This window comes from Heterocephalus glaber, unplaced genomic scaffold (genome assembly GCF_053883595.1).
Source record: "Heterocephalus glaber isolate CG9 unplaced genomic scaffold, H.glaber_assembly_v1.0 deba00000546, whole genome shotgun sequence".
NCBI classification, from domain to species: Eukaryota; Metazoa; Chordata; class Mammalia; order Rodentia; family Bathyergidae; genus Heterocephalus; species Heterocephalus glaber.
The window spans coordinates 38,966,555-38,983,347 of NW_028258147.1; the positions used below are offsets into that span (position 1 = coordinate 38,966,555).

The window sequence follows — 16,793 nt, forward strand, 5'->3', positions numbered from 1 at the left end:
ATGAAACAGATACATTCAACTAACACCCTGCTGTTCTAAGTGCAGTCCACAAACCAGGCCATGAGCATCATTTAGAAGTGTGTTAGAAGTGTGACGCTTCAGGCCCTTCCCAAGACCTCCTACCTCAGCATCTGTACTGCACAAGGGTACAGAAGATCACACACTTCAGAGATTCAGCACTTACACCTTCCTCCCGGAGCTAAAACCCTGGCTTCAGCCTGAATCCAGTTCAAATCAAACCTCACCTGCAAAATCTACCCTGACAGCTCCTACCCATAATCCCGTTGCTTTTCCCATCTGAGTCCCCATTTGGCTCCCTGCTACTTCATGGGGGGACAGGGGCTTTGAAATTCTTCACCACACAGAGTGGGAACTCAAAAAAGGCCATGTTAGCTACCCAAGGCCTATCTTCTTTGCCATGTGAATCTATCCCGGATCTCCATGGGGTAAATTCTGATATTTCCATTCCTGCAATATTTTTCAGTTTCCCCAAAATGCCTACTCAAAAAAAGAAGTAACAAGTTAAGAATTCAAGGGACTAAAGAACCTGATTCAAGCAGTTTACATTTTAAACACTTAATGCACCAATGCTGCACATTTTCCATAACCAAAAGAGGGGTCTGAAATAGGGCCTGGCTTCCTCTAATTATGAGTTAAAAGAGTCAAGATGCAGCTGGAGAGTAAGCAAATTGGGAAGTGTTAACCCAACAGAGCCTGATCCTGTCTTAGTCTTAACGCTGCAACATGCATGGGTGTGTGCTCACACACAAGAGAATGAGCACACAAACACAGGTGTAAGATTACTGCAAAGAATTCCAAATATATACATGCCTTATATACGTTTTTGGTGTTTTTATTCAATTAGCACTTCAGCTGCATGTAACTGGAGACTCATGTATAAATAAAAGTTCTATTTTCTTTTATTTAGGACCCAAGATGTACAGAGTTCAATTTTATTTAGGACCTTTTTAAATTTTTCAGGAAATTGGGAAATTAACAGTCACCTATACACAGCCACTCTTAAGCTTATAGTCTTCAAAACTCCTTTACAGAAGGATCTCACAGAACTTTTGTTTATACGGAGTGTATATATCATTATTTACTGAGAATTTTCAAAATATTCAGTTGTTAATCCATTTAGAAATAACAATAAACCCACTACACATTAACATAAATATCTTATGGAAAATAACTGTATTCTACAAAATAAGAAATAATTTTGAGCTGAGCACAGTGGTGCAACTGACCCCAAGTTTGAGATCAGCCTGGGCAACCCTGAGAGATGCCATTTCAAATACTAATATTAATGGTAATAATTTAGTGTGAAAAGTAGCACTGTTGTGCATTTTTGCAAATCCCTATAGTGTCAGCCTCAGCAGAGCTGGATTCTCACATGTGGTATCACACGTCCCCCAGGCCTGGAGACACACCGTGAATAGCAGAGGCAAACAGTGCTCAGCAAGGATGGCAAGACAGCTTAGTGCTGAAAGGCTCATTTTTCTCAACAAAGGGTGCTGGAACAAGCGAACATCCTGGAACAGAGAATAAAGCTGGACCTGTGCATCACACCATATACAAATATTAACTCAGAATGGGCCAAAACTGCAGAGTGGCTGCTAATACAGGTTTACTTCGGGGTGATGAAATGTTCTGAAATTAGATCGTGGTGGTGTTGTACAACCTTGTGATTATACTAAAATTCACTAAATGGTACACTGTAAAATGGTGAATTTCACAATGCATAAACCATGTATCAACTTTAAAAATGGATCAAAGTCCTAAATGCAAGAGGTAAAATTATGGAACCAAAGAAAACAGTCATAAATCTTCATAACCTTGGATTGGGCAATAGTTTCTTAGTTATGACATCAAAACCACTATATATATATATATATATAAAATATTTCATCAAAATTAAAAGCTTTTTGGTAGTGATAATTTTGTGTGAAAAGTAGCACTGTTCTGCATTACTCAAAGTAAAAAGACAGGCCACAGAATGAGAAAGAAACTCTATCACCAATTATATAAGGGGTCTGTATTCATAATATACCAAATAATTCTTACAAATCAATAATAAAACAGTCCAATTTAAAAATGGGCAAACGGTCTGAACAGACATCTGTCCAAAGAAGATATACACATAGCTGATAAGCACATGAAAAGATGGTCAACAGCACTAGCCATCAGAGAAATGCCAACAGCATCAGGGAATCACAATCATAATGAGATGGCACTTTGAAGCCTCTTAGGATGATTACAATCAAACAGACAGATGATAACAAATCTGGAAGAGGACATGCAAAAACTAAAACCCTCATGTATGTACTGCTGATGGGAATATAAAATGGCACAGATGCCTTGTAAAACAGTTCAAAAGTTATTCAAAAGATTAAATAGAGTTATCATGTGACCCAGTGCTTTCGCTCCTAGGTATATACTCAAGAGAAATGAAACATGCACCTATATAGAAACTTTTACAGCCCTATTCATCGCAAAATTATTCATTGAGCCCAAAAGGAGAAACAACCCAAACATTCATCAACTGATAAATGGGTAAACAGAAAGTGATATATCCATGCAATGGACCATTATTCAATGAGAAAAAGAACCAAAGCACTGATCCATGCTACAGCATGGATGAATCTTGAAAACACAGCACTAAGTGAAAAGAGACCTACACAAGGCCACACACTGTTACTGTCATGCCTGACCTGAGTGAAACCCTCTCGGCAAACATGGCACCCTCAACAAACAAGAGACCACTAAAGGGCCATGCTGCCCTCAGCAAACAGAACAGGTGCCTATAGAGAAAATTTAGAAGAGGACATGCAATCTCCCTGGCACGGAGAAGTCCGGTATTATCTGCACACCTGCACTGACCATCCTGGGAACTTTGATCCCAAACATTCCACTCCAGATTCCTTAGGATTATAACCCCATCCCCAACCCCTATAAAAATCTAACCTCTCCTCTGGCCAATTGCTGATATCATTCACGATCTCAGCCTGCTGCACCCAGGCAGAATAAATCAGCTCTTACTGCTCACATTAAGCCTGTATCCAGGTAGTTTCTAATGCACCGTTTGTGAGTTATGATTCCACTTTTACCACATGTCAAGAGTAGAAGAATTTATAGAGACAAGAAACAGATTGGTGGTTATCAAGGAGATCTAGTGAGAAATTGGAGATGACCACTAAAGGGCAACACATGATGACAATGATCTAAAAGTGATTATGGTGACAGTTGCATAACCCAATGAATGTATTAAATGGTTTACTTTAAGTGGGTACATTATATAGACAGTTCTCAATGGAGCTGTTAGTCAAAAACACCTTAGCATTATTTTGAAAACATTTCCAACCTCCCAGGCCCCATGAAAGATTCCAGTGGATTATTTTCCTAGGAGCTCTTTCCCTTGCTTTCCGCCACGGAGAACTCTGACTTCCAGTATTCACTCTCCCCTCTGCAGACCAACAGCAGAAGGGACACTGCACTCACCCTGAGTCCCAGGGTCCATTCTGGTCACCTTAAGATAACCACCACATTCCTTTCCCTGTCACAGCCACTGACTCAGGGTGGTACATAGCCTCAGATGTTTGCTCAGACTGATGGCAGGACTTCTACCTGGAATATTGAGGCAGAAGTGGCTTCTCTCTTCCCCTGACACGTGAAAATATGAGAACTGGCACTATGGGACCATTACATTACCTGCCTGAGGATGACACTACCCATAAGGTAGGAAGAGGGAAGGGAGTCCAGGGAAACAGAGCCCCGGGCCTTGAGTTAAGTCTCTAATTTAGGACTCCTGGATATACAGGCCAGTAAACATCCTTACTCTTAAAACCAGTTTGAAGATCATAACAGACCACTGGAATGATACGGCTTTTTTTCTCAGTTTATGCTTAATATATAGAGCTGACCCACATCTCTAGGCCTGAAAACAACAGTGCTGGGTCACAGTACAGTATTTAACAAACTATCTCCCCCTTTTATTCCCTTTGTGTTTGATTTTCATTAGACTCTGAATGGCATTCTAGATGAGCTTGTAGAGAAAAGTGTTGGGTTGTCCTGACCAAAAGAGAAGATGTGGCTCAGTTGGATGTAATTTGGATTTCACTGGCAGGGCAATGATAGGACCTGATATTCAGCAGTCATACATGTCTGTAATAAGTTCATCCAATTCCACTCCAACAGAAAAGTATCTACCACTCTTTTCCAATCAAATTGATTAGAACAGTATTTGTAATTGGGACATATTCAAACATTATAACGTGTTTGTGCATATACTATCTCAAAACCCAATGGAGGCTGATTACTGAGGAATTAATACGGCCATTTTACACATGGAGACTAGGAGGCCTGGTGATTTGCTCAAGGTCTTGCACAATCAGAAAATGATGGTGTTTGGGCTTTAAGGACATTAGATTCCAAGTCAAAGCCTTTCTACTACTTAGGGCTCACTGTAATATATCTTCACATAATACTGAGCCAAAAGTCACCATTTATTCATCTCTTACTATGGGTCAAGTACTAAGCTAAACACTTGACATATATTTCTTCATTAATCCTTTCAATGATCTGTCCAGTCTGTGTCATCACCATCCTTGCTTCACAGATGAGGGAACTGAGGCTCCTACAATGAGTGGCTATCCAGAGTCACCTGGCCAGTCGATGGCAGAGACCGGGTTCAAACCCAAGCATGTAGTGCCCAAAACATAAGCCTCATGGACAGCACAAAGCTGACCCACTATATAGAGCTGCACCTGCTCAACAAGCTGCCACTGAGCTGCCCAAAATGACCCAGTTCAATAAGGTTAGCACAATCCACAAATGGTTATCTAATCATTTTTCTTCTTCTGGAATCTGATCGTAAAAATATTTCCTAAAATTAAGCCATTGCTTACATAACATTAAACCCTTCTGAAATGTTTATTGTAAAAATAATTACAACCCAATGTGACATATTCTGAAAGACATTTCAGCTTGACTAGCTGACAGCTGCTCATTGCCAGCACTCACATAGCTCCACCCCTTGCACAATGGCAAAGCCCACCTCCCATTACAGAGAGACAAGACACCAGGGGCACACATTCCTAGACCTTTCGTAGCTTGGGGCATGTGAATGTGATCCAATCCTGGCCAATGGAATCTGATGGGAAGACTGACAGGGCCTCTAGGAAAAGTGTTTCTCAGTGTTAAAAAATATACGAGGAAATACCTTCTCCTGATTTGGATGTGGTAGTACCCAACATTCAGTACTGCACCACCTTGCCACAGTGGTGACTACAATGACAGGATGAGATGGCAGAATGGAAAATGCAAGGCACTGGGTCCCTGCAGAAGTACGGAGCATCCCTACAGCTGTCCTATCTCTGGACTTACTGCTAGGTAACATAGTAAACGTCCTTAATATTCAGGCCACTTTAACTTGGCTGGTCTCTTACATGCACCCAAGTGCATCCTAACCTGTAAGTCCCAAGGGGCAATGCAACAAAGAAGAAAGGGCTCTGGATTTTGAGTCAAATGACATGGGTCCTAATTTACTCTTGGCCAGGTAACCCAAATTGCTTATTCTCTCTAAAAATCTCATTTTCCACATTTATAAGATTGAGATAATATGTGATAATATCAATAAAATGAAAATAACGCAAGGCAGTTATGAAAATCACATGAGATAATGTGGATGTAACCGCTTGGTCAACAACGTTTTGCTCAAATAAAATTTTCTGAGGAATACTTAAACTGTAGAGTTTCTCTAAACTGTAGCTATCTATCTAATCCAAATCCTTTATTTTATAAATACGAAATGGTTCACTTATCACATAACTGTCTGATAATATAACTAAACCATACATCTGATTCCAAACCCAATGCTGTCATGCTAGCCTTGCGTTGACAAGTAAAAGTCTAAACAAAATACCGTGCGGGTTGGCACTCATTCATTCAACTAGAGTTTAAGAGACACATACTACATGCCAGGTACTACTCTAGGTACTGAGGACTCAGTGATGAATAAGATCAACAATGAAATGTTCTGGCTGTCATGAATTTAACAGTCGAGAAAGGAAATTATCCAATCTACATCTATATTTATTTTTGCCTACTCTATGCCAAGAGCTATGGTAAGATTGTCTACTATGTCCTAAGCACTATGCACAACTGCTGTTCAAATATAAATACAATTTCCAAGCAGTTTCAAAGACATCAACTATGTTTAGTGGGCTTTGCTAAAGAATGAATAATGTGGAAAGTCTGCATCTTTCTCAAAAAGGCAGTATTAAAAATGGCAAATTCATTAGAAAGAGCTGTAAATAACCACACCAGCATCTAAAAATCTGACAGAAGATGTTTAGGACTCCAGGTTAATTAAAGCAGAAAGACTCACCAGAAGTGCATTAGGGCTAAGCCAAATCCTTCTCTGAGATCCAAACTTGAAGAGTTGGCTCACCTGGAAGAGCCAGGGTAAGCACTGAGCAACTCCTTCTCTTCCGCGGGTCTCTTCTGGTGCCCTGGTCTTCTCTTCTGCTTCCTGTCCATCTGGAATTCCTTTCACCCCACATAACTCTTCATATACCAGTAATAAGATGAGACAGCCACCCTAGAGCTTGTGGAGAGGTACAAGCAGGGTTGTCCATGTCTCCTACTGGATCTGGTCACCAAGTGCTGAGGCTATGCTGTTATACTGTGTTTGGAAGTTTTCTTTGCCAAAATATTATCTGGAAAAGAAATACTTCAAAGCTGTTGCTTTATAAAAGCTGCTTCCTATAATCCATGCAGTGGTAAATGCAAAGCTTCTTGGGGACAGGGGGACAGAGCAGCAAGAATCCTGTACTCTGCCTACCTGTTTTATAAAATGCACATCTACAGGGACAACACCTCTCCGTGATTACCTCTTTACCACCATGCCAGAGCTTCTGGTTTGTTCAGACTTCATCTTTCAATGCACAGGGAGAATTAGAGGGTGCTACACTCTACTCTCTGAGGTATACAAAGACAGTGTGTAAGACGTAAGAGGGCATGTATGAGTAAGGTTCCCTTGAAGACAAACGCCATGTTCCCTGAACGTGGCAATGCCCCCAGTGGCCTCTGGATGGTGGTGTTCCAATCAGCCCTGGGGTGCCAGCTCTCTTGCCTGGATGTGAACACACTACTTGTGCACACTGATGTGGGGGGGGGGTCACTTTCCACTGAGATCATGAATCCCAACAGGCTTTCAATCCCCAGTTCAAATTCTGTACATTACATTTATCTACATCAGTGTCTAGAAATTTCACAGCAAGTGCTGCTATTTTAGCAATGTGTTAATATGTCAAAGATATACACAAGCTTTGCAACCAGGCAACTCTAGATTTGAATGTCAGAAGCTCATCTCTTTTTAGAGATGCAGCCTTGGACAAGCCACTTAAATGCTCAGCTTCTCAGCTTTCTTATTCATAAGGTGGGAAACATGCCTACCTCAAAAGTCTGTGGTAGAGGTTATACAGAATGGGTATAAAGGGCCAGCACATAGAAGATGCTCAAAGATGATGCCTAAAGCTGTTTGCGTGGTGTCAGCCAACAGTCCTGACCCATCTGAACAGATCATTTCTTGCTTTCTGGGATGCTCACTCACTAGAGAATACAGACAAATGAGCAGCCCATGGACATGTCACTAAGTTTCCCCACTTCTGGGCTTCACAGGCAGCACTCCTTATACCTGAAGGGAACAGGGCAACTAACATGTGTCCAGGAGCCCTGCTGCTCTGCAGAGCCCACAGAGTAAGTGAGCGCTCCTAACTCAGGCAGGCAGGTGTGGGCTACAGAGGGAGGTGCCTGTGACTCTCTGGGATGTTCAAACATCCTTTCACTTGTTACTCTGGGAGAAAGGACAGAGGAGGAGGCAAGGAAGAACAATGAGAAGGAGGAGGAAAGGAGAAGGAAGAGGGAGGGAGGGAGGGAAAGGAAAAAGGGGAAAAAGGAAGAAAGAAAAAAGGAAGGAAGGAAACACAAATGGGTTTTTCCAGAACAAGCGCTGCTGACCCCAGATGTTTTGTTTTGTTTTTTAAATTATTTTGGTTCTCTAAGCAAATGGGAAATCTTTATAACCTGATACCTGAAAGTAAAATTTCAATTCCTTGTTTGGCATACTCTAGGAAATATGACGCCCAAAATTATCAAAAATAATCTTTCAGTTCATTTTAACTGGCTAAATGATAATTACCATGGAGGAGTGGCACAGAAGGCAAAAAAAATGTACCATAAATTTATTTAATCAATGCCAAAATCCATATTTTGGGATGTACCATTTTAACCGATTTGGCATCATTGGGACCATAACTCAAACTTTCCAAACTGTTAGTAGGCTAGGAAAGTATTGTTTCCCAGAACACCAGACAAATACCTGTCCTTTGGGGACCTCTTATCTCCTCTAAGGCAGGTTTAGTCTTGAGGGAGCATGTCAACTCCACCTGAGACAGGGCCCTGGAGGGCCGAGAGGAGAGGAGTCTCCCGCAGCTGTGTTACTTGGTGCCACTAACCCTCTGGCCTCTGCATGTTGATGATGACTTAACCCATCCTTCCATCCACTTGAGGTCTTAAAGCTAAGGGCACAAACCACTCTCTCTAGAGTACAAGACAGTATATGCCAAGCACTTCTGTGTGGCTATGGTGGCAGCAGAAAAACTGCCTATCCTGTTAATCCCTTTATTATTAATTTTAGCAGCACTGCTTAGCTCAGAATGAAATTCAAGCTCCTCCAGAAAATTCAGCCAGAGCCTACTTTCCAGGGAGATCATGGGGCACCACATTCCTGACTTGAAACTTGTCCAGCAGTCTGGTTAAAAATGAGCTGCACAGTCGCTGTTTCATAAACTCCTACTAGCAAAAAATTCTTTAAAAAGGAGAGAAAAAAGGTGGTGCTGCTGGGAAAAACCTTTCATTCATTCACGGTTAACACAGACTAGAAGTAGATTCCTGCCCCCTTCACCTCTCCTAGGCACAGTCTGGAGCCTCGAGACTCCCGATAGTAAAAAGAGGGAATCCCACAAACAAATAATTAAACAGATTTTAAAGTCAGAATCAAACCCTGCAGAGTCCTGACACAACCTTTCAGGTCTGTGCACGCCGAGTGGGGCATCTTTGGGGGTACACCTGCCTGCCTGCCTGCACACGCACTGCAAATGCACACACATGTATGCACGCGGGCTCTCACCCCACACATACCTTCAGCTCACACTAGCTCTGAAGCCAAGGCACTTACTACCAGAGAAGGGAGCTACCCGCATCCTTGCCTTCACCCAAACAACTGGCCTTCTCCAACTTCGGCGAGACTCCCAGGGGCTCTTTTCTCCAGAACCCGGGAGACTGCAGGATTCCCCACCTGCTGCCCAACAGACGGTCTTTCTTCTCAGAAACACACAGACTTCACACGTTTCTTTTCACATGGCTTCAGCCCAGCATGGGGCACATCCCATGCCTGGAGGCTGGAATCCAAGACTACCTACCAGTTTCTCTCACGCTAGGGAAACTTCGCCACTGCCCTCCTTGGAGCAGCAGAGACCAGAGCAGAGGGGCAGCAGGCGTGGGTTAGCGGGTACCAGGACTGAGCCTGGGTGCGGGAGGCAGAAATGAGTGAACCCCGGGCTGGCCCTGTCTCTCCACGTGGAGGAAGGCAGGAGGTTGAGTGGGCGACAGACAAGCGTCCCTCTTGGCCCGCAGGGCTCCTCGCTCTCGTCGTCCCCAGGCAGCCGCCCCGCGCCCCAAACCTGGGCGCAGCGAGACGCGCGCGAGTCCCAGCAGGGGCAGGGCCAGCGGAAACGCGCGCGGAGCCTGCGAGGACCGAGCCCCGCCGGCCGGGCCCCCACCTCTCTGGACAGAGCCGGGCTTTCCCGCCGGCTTCTCGGCGCGTGGGCTCCCGGCCGCGTACCCCCACAGCGGAGGCCCCCAGGCCGGCTCCCCGCGCCCCGACCCCGCCGCGCCTCCCCACCTGAATGTGGCAGGAGATCTCCGAGTCGTCCAGCAGCCGGATGGTGCATTTCATCTCCTGGCTGAGCGATTTGACGCTGGAGCTACGAAAGTGGATCATCTTCATGGTCCCGCCGCCTCTCGGCACACAGCGGCAGGAGGCGAACATACACCGCGGTGCGGGGGGCGGGCACAGGGTGGGCGGGCGCACCCTTGCCACGCACCGCCCGACCGGGGCGCGGCCCCCCCCCAGCTCCGCTGCGGCCACACGTGCACCCGGGGCGGATCCCTGCTCTTCGAGCCGCGCGCCCCGCCCGCCTCCTCCGTGGCGCCCGTGCGCCTCCTGCGTCCGGCTCGCCGCTGGAGCCGGAGCTCCGACCCCGTGGCGCCACGCACCCTGCGCGGTGGGGGAGGGCGGGACGCGGCCCGAGCCCAGGCCCTGCGGTGCTGCTTGCCGCCGTCGCCGCTGCGTCAGGCCGGGCCTGGCCCGGCCGGTTCCCTGCCTCACCGCCTCCTCCCTGTGCTGGCCGCCGTCGCCCCGGCCCGGGTAGTGCTTGTCCCTGCCCTGCCCGGCGCCCAAGAGACCCCGATCCACCCGCGGGGATTTTGCCTGGGGGAGGACCGGAAGGCAGCGCGAGCCCACGGAGACAGGAGGCCCGCGCGCTGCCACTCCAGGAACACCACCGATAGTGTAACCATTCTCTACACGGGTGGGACTGTTAAACCGTGTTGCTTTATTCAATATTAGCTGAGACTCAGTCGGTCCCATTCTTTAAGAAATTGAGAGCCTTGCTTAAGCAATTTCTGTTATGGCTCCTAATGACTCAGTATGGTTCTTGGCTGCAGTGCAAGAAGGGTCCCTGCCTCCCCTTCCCCTTCAGACTGACCCCTGCACTCTAGCTGCCTGGGGTTCAGGGGTCCAGCAAAGGAGATGTGGCTCATCTAGGTTTTTAAACTAATCCCTGGGGACTGAGGACGTGAAATTCCCTACCATCTCCAGGAATTGTCCTCGACAGGGTTGCTCAAGTCTCTGTGTGATGTGCCCAATGTCGATGGAACTTGGAGGTGTAGGCTGTGCTGTTCAGGTTGGGGAACTGATGGAAGCCCTCCTGCCCTGTTGTCCCCCCAGTACTGTGGCTGGAAACCAGGGGTGCTTTACAAGAGCTGCAACCTTGGCCTCTTTTGAGAGAGAGAGGGCCTCATGAATTTGCCCAGGGTGTCCTCGAACTTGCCAGCCTCCTGCATCTGCCTCCAGAGTTTCTGAGTATCTGGCCCTGCTGCTCTTTCTTGAGCAGAACAGATGATTATGAAGCAATATTTGCTAGAGAATGGGCTTGCTGCCAGCTGTCGGCTCTTTCAAGGTTCACTACCCTGGACAGAGCCACTTAGCCAGGGGAAAAGCCTGTCCTGGTAGGAGGAAACACCGGAAATGACCTCTTAACGGTTTCTGGTGGGCCCCTGTGTTCTGGGATGCAGGTGGGGTTGGTGGGGGCTTCCTGAGGCCTGCATCAGTCTTAGACTTCCCCTTCTGCTTGCTCCTACTTCCATCCCCTAATCACTGCCGAAGACCTGTCAGGGTGAATTAGCAGGTGAGGCTCAAGGCCCCAAACTGCAGCGTTTGTCTAGATAGCAGGGTGGAACATACTTTCTATAACACGATAACTGGATTATGGTTTTTAAATACTGAGACAATTGCACGTGGGCCTCTTTCCATGTGCTCTTCTCCTGGCTGTCAAGTGAGAGATCGGAACAAAGGTTCTGGAAAGATGTGGAATTGATTGTTGGTCCAGTGACTGGCCGGCCTTGGGGAACTCAGGAGAATCTCATTTCTCAACTTCAGGGTGGAGCACAGCTGCAGTTGCTTTTGCCTGTCCACAGAGGCTGAGAAGCTGAGATGAAGAAAGGCAAATGAAGGAGAAGTTACATTCATAAGCTGTAAAGCACCATATGCAGATGCAAAGAGGCAGTGATGGGACCTTCTCTGGTCTAAAAATTATAACAATTGGCTGAATCATCTCTACCCAAAGAGCAGACAGTCAAGAGCAAAGAAAACTCACCATCTAACCTAGGCATACACTTCCTGCAGGGGCACCCTCTTGTCCATCCTATGATAAGGATCTTCAGGGTCCAAGAGAGTCACATCCATACCCTGAAGCTGTTATCTCAGATCTCCAGGAAGCAAAACAAAACTGACAAGGGATGATAAGGGAAAAGATGGAAGAGACATCACCCAGTGTAGGGTTGTAAGAACAGAATTTTGAGAAAATGAGAAGAACCTGAGACAGGTTATTTGGTCTGGTTAGGAATAAAAGCTGAGTTTCAATGAACATAGAGATGTGTTCTCTGAGCCAGGTAAGGTGTTGGTAGTCCCATTTTAATCTGCAGGACATGATGTTCTGGATCCAGTGAACAAAAGCCAGGTAAGCTTCAGCCGTGAAAATTCTCAGATCTGAGCCTGTCCCCACATACAGCCAGTAACATTTGACAAAAGACAAGTCGTCCCCCTGAGGAGTGAGAGCATCTGTGGCATGGCAGTGGCCGTAGTGCCCAGTTCTTCACAAAGTTGCGCATCATGTTCAGTGGTAGTCACTGCTGTCCCTTACCAAATTGCCCCAACTCGTGGTCATGGCAATTTAGTGAGCCACAAGGGGGCCATAAAAGATTGATTGCTGTAAATATTGTATATTGATTTTAAAATATATATTTATAGCTATTAAAATTGCTGAATAAAATACATACTTAGGTATAAACCTAACAAAGTATTTATAAGATCTATATATGGAAAATTACAAAACTCTAGTGAAAGAAAACTAAGAACTGGCCATCCCACCAATCCCAGGTCAGAGGAAGGGCCTTCTGAGCCACCATCCCACCACTTCCGGCTCAGAGGAAGGGGCTTCTGAGCTGCTGTCCTACCTCTCCCAGCTTGGAGGAGGTGAACAGTGTGGGCACCAACAGCACCCCTCCCCAGGGTCAAAACGAGAAGACACGTAAATAGGTCTCAAAACCAGACTTCCATATCACCTACAGCAACCCCAAAGGGAAATAAGATGGAGCATTCCCTGAACTGGCAAGAAAAGAGGATCTGGAAAAATTTAAATCAGAAATAATTTCTCAGGTAACAGCAGAGATTGTGCTCATAGTGCAAGACATGATTAATAAATCTAGAGAGGAGCTGAGAAACATGATGGAATCCAAACATAGGAAACAAATGTAATCCATAAAACAGATGCAAACAGATTTCCAGGAGATGAAAAACTCCATTGAAAGTCTACACAGCAGAATGAGCCAATGTGAGGACAGAATTTCAGATATAGAAGATAAGATTACAAAGAGTGACCAGGAAAAGAAAAATTGCTTCAAAATTGTAAGGGAACTTGAGAAATCAATCCAACAGCTGCTAGACGATGCAAAGAAGAATAACATAAGGCTGATTGGAGTCAAAGAAGAAACAGGAGAGAGTGCAGAAGACATAAAAAAACTCTTCACAGAAGTGATGGCAGAAACCTTCCCAAGCAGGGGAAAAGAGCTTGACATACAGATAACTGAGGCATATAGGACTCCAAATGGCCTTGAGCAAAAAAAATCTACACATAGGCATATAATTGTTGAGATTCCAGAACCTAAACAGAAGGACAAAGTTCTACAACCAGTTAGAGAAAAGAAACAAATCACATACAAAGGAAAGCCCATCAGAATCACAGCAGACTTCTCAACACAAACTGTAAAGGCAAGAAGAGCTTGGAGTGACATATTCCAAACACTAAAAGAAAACAGCCTCCAACCCAGATTGATGTACCCTGCAACACTGTTGTTCAAAATTGATGGAGAAATAAGATACTTTCATGACAAAGAGCACCTTAGGAACTTCATGAATACAAAACCAGCACTCCAAAATATTTTAGACAATATCCTAGGAACAGACAATGAGGATCACAACCCCAGGAAGCAAAGCAGAATGAACTCATTTGGCACAATAAGAAATTAAATGTAAAGGGGGAGAACCCAAAAAAAAGAAAAAGTCATGACAATGATAAGTCAATACATTTCAGTTATAACTATCAATGTTAATGGTCTAAATTCCCCAATCAAAAGAAATAGACTGGCAGAATGGGTCAAGAAGCAAAGTCCAACAATATGCTGCATACAAGAAACACACAATTCAAAGTGAAACTCATAGACTGAAAGTTAAAGGGTGGAAACAATACTCCATGTGACAGGAACCCCCCAAAAAAGCAGGAGTAGCTATCCTCTTTGCAGATCAAGTAGATTTCCAACCAACACTGATTAAGAGAGATGAAGGACACTACATCCTTATAAAGGGAACAATCCAACAGGAAGAGATTACAATCATAAATATCTATACACCAAACACCAGTGTGCCCAACTATATAAAACAAATACTAATGGACATGAAAAGTCATATATGCACTAATATAATAGTAGTGGAGGACCTCAATACCCCACTGTCACAAATAGATCAACTAGACAAAAAATAAGTAATGAAATACTAGAACTCAATCGAACTCTTGAACAAATGAACTTAACAGATGTCTACAGAGTCTTCCACCCCACAAAATAAGAATACACATTCTCAGCTGCACATGAGTCATTCTCCAAAATAGACCACATACTTGCACATAGAACATGTTTAAGTAAGTGCAAAGGAATTGAAATTATCCCCTGTATATTATCAGACCATAGTGTGATGAAATTGGAGATCCATAGCAAAAGAAACTGGAAAAATTTCATAAACAGGTGGAAATTGAACACAATTCTGAATAACCAATGGGTCACAGGAAATTGAAGAAATCAGACAGTTCTTTCAATTAAATGACAGTGACAATACAACCTATTGGAATCTATGGGACACAATGAAAGCAGTCTTATGAGGGAAATTCATAGCAGTGAATACACATATTAGGAAACAGAACAAGCCCAATTAAACAACTTGATGCTGTACCTCAAGCTTCTACAAAAAGAAGTGCAGGACAAACCCAAAGCTCATACAAGGGATGAAATTATAAGTATCAGAGCAGAAATCAATGCAATGGAGACTAAGAGAACAATACAAAAAATCAATGAAGGGCTGGGGATTTAGCTCAGTGGTTCCGCCGCCTGCCTCGCAAGTGCAAGGACCTGAGTTCAGTCCCTAGTACCAAAAAACAAACAAACAAACAAAAAATCAATGAAGCCAAGAGTTGGATCTTTGAAAGAATCAACAAAATTGACAAACCCTTAGCCAACCTTATCACAAAGAGGAAACAAAAGGCCCAAATCCATGCAATTAAGAATGAAAAGGATGAAATTGCAACAGACCCAGCAGAAATCCAGAGGATCATCAATATCTACTTCCAGAACCTATATGCCAATAAGATGAACAACACAGAAGAAATGGACAGATTCCTAGATACATATGAATTACCAAAGTCGAATGAAGATGACCTAAAAATTCTAAACTACCCAATGTCAACCAATGAAATTGAAAACATAATGAGAACTTATCAACTAAGAAAGGCCCAGGCCCTGATGGCTTCACTGCTGAATTCTACAAGACATTTAGAGAGGAACTACTTCCACTACTGTTTAAACTCTTCAATGAAATTGAAAGGGAAGCAATACTCCCAAATTCCTTCCTGGAAGCAAGCATCACCTTGATCCTCAAAGCAGAGAAAGACCGAACCGAAAAGGAGAGCTATAGGCCAATCTCATTAATGAACATAGATGCAAAAATCCTTAATAAGATAATGGCAAACGGAATGCAGAAGATCATCAAGAAGATCATACACCCTGATCAAGTGGGATTCATCCCAGGGATGCAGGGATGGTTCAACATATGCAAATCAATCAATGTAATACACTATATCGATAGAGCCAGGACAAAAAACATATGATTATCTCCATAGATGCAGAAAAAGCATTTGAGAAAATCCAACATGCATTTATGATAAAAATCCACAAAAAAATTGGAATAGATGGTCTCTACCTCAAACTGATAGAAGCCATCTATGAAAAACCAACAGCCAATATCATACTAAATGGTCAAAATCTGAAATCCTTCACACTAAAATCAGGAACAAGACAAGGATGCCCACTATCACCACTCCTGTTCAATATTGTTCTGAAAACATTAGCCATAGCAATTAGACAAGAGAAAGAAATAAAAGGGATAAAGACAGGAAAGGAAGAAGTGAAACTGTCATTATTTGCTGATATGATACTTTACATAGAAGACCCCCCAAAAAAGTCAAAAGTCTTCTAGACCTATTTGACAGATTCAGTAGAGTAGCTGGATACAAGGTCAACACTCAAAAAACAATAGCCTTCTTATAGGCAAATAGCAGACCCACTGAGAGAGAAATTTGGGAAATAATTTCTTTTACAATAGCATCTAAAAAAATGAAATATCTAGGAATCAACCTAACAAAGGCAGCAAAAGACCTCTACACTGAAAACTACAGCACTCTGAAGAAGGAGATTGAAGAGGATATAAGAAAATGGAAAGATATCATTTGTTCCTGGGTAGGAAGAACCAATATAGTGAAAATGGCCGTACTTCCAAAACTGCTATATAGATTCAATGCAATGCCAATTGAAATTCCAACAATATACTTCACAGAACTGGAGAAAACAATCCAAAAATTCATTTGGAAATGAAAGAAACCTAGAATAGCAAAAGCAATGCTAGGCAACAGAGACATGGCTGGGGGTATCACAATCCCCAACTTGAAACTTTACTACAAAGCCGCTATGATAATAACAGCATGGTACTGGCAAGAAAACAGACCCAAGGATCAGTAGAATAGATTAGAAGATGCAGAAATAACTCCAGACATACTCAGCCACCTCAT

General features: G+C 43.8%; 1 protein-coding gene across 6 annotated transcripts in view; it reads right to left on the reverse strand.

Annotated features, from left to right (window-relative positions):
• The window catches only part of Frmd3 (FERM domain containing 3), a 293,817-nt gene extending 283,577 nt beyond the window's left edge, over window positions 1-10,240 (reverse strand). For 2 of the 6 annotated variants that reach the window (XR_015448768.1, XR_015448769.1), the window contains exon 1: window positions 9,965-10,165. Coding sequence is in view for 2 of the 6 variants with exons in the window: in XM_013078760.3 (XP_012934214.3) it covers window positions 9,965-10,111 (147 nt within the window). In the remaining 4 variants the exon portion in view is untranslated. Of the gene's footprint in view, window positions 1-9,964 lie in introns of all 6 variants that reach the window. The other 4 variants (XR_015448771.1, XR_015448770.1, XM_013078760.3 and 1 more) reach the window with 4 other exon arrangements.
• Between the last annotated feature and the right edge of the window lie 6,553 nt (window positions 10,241-16,793).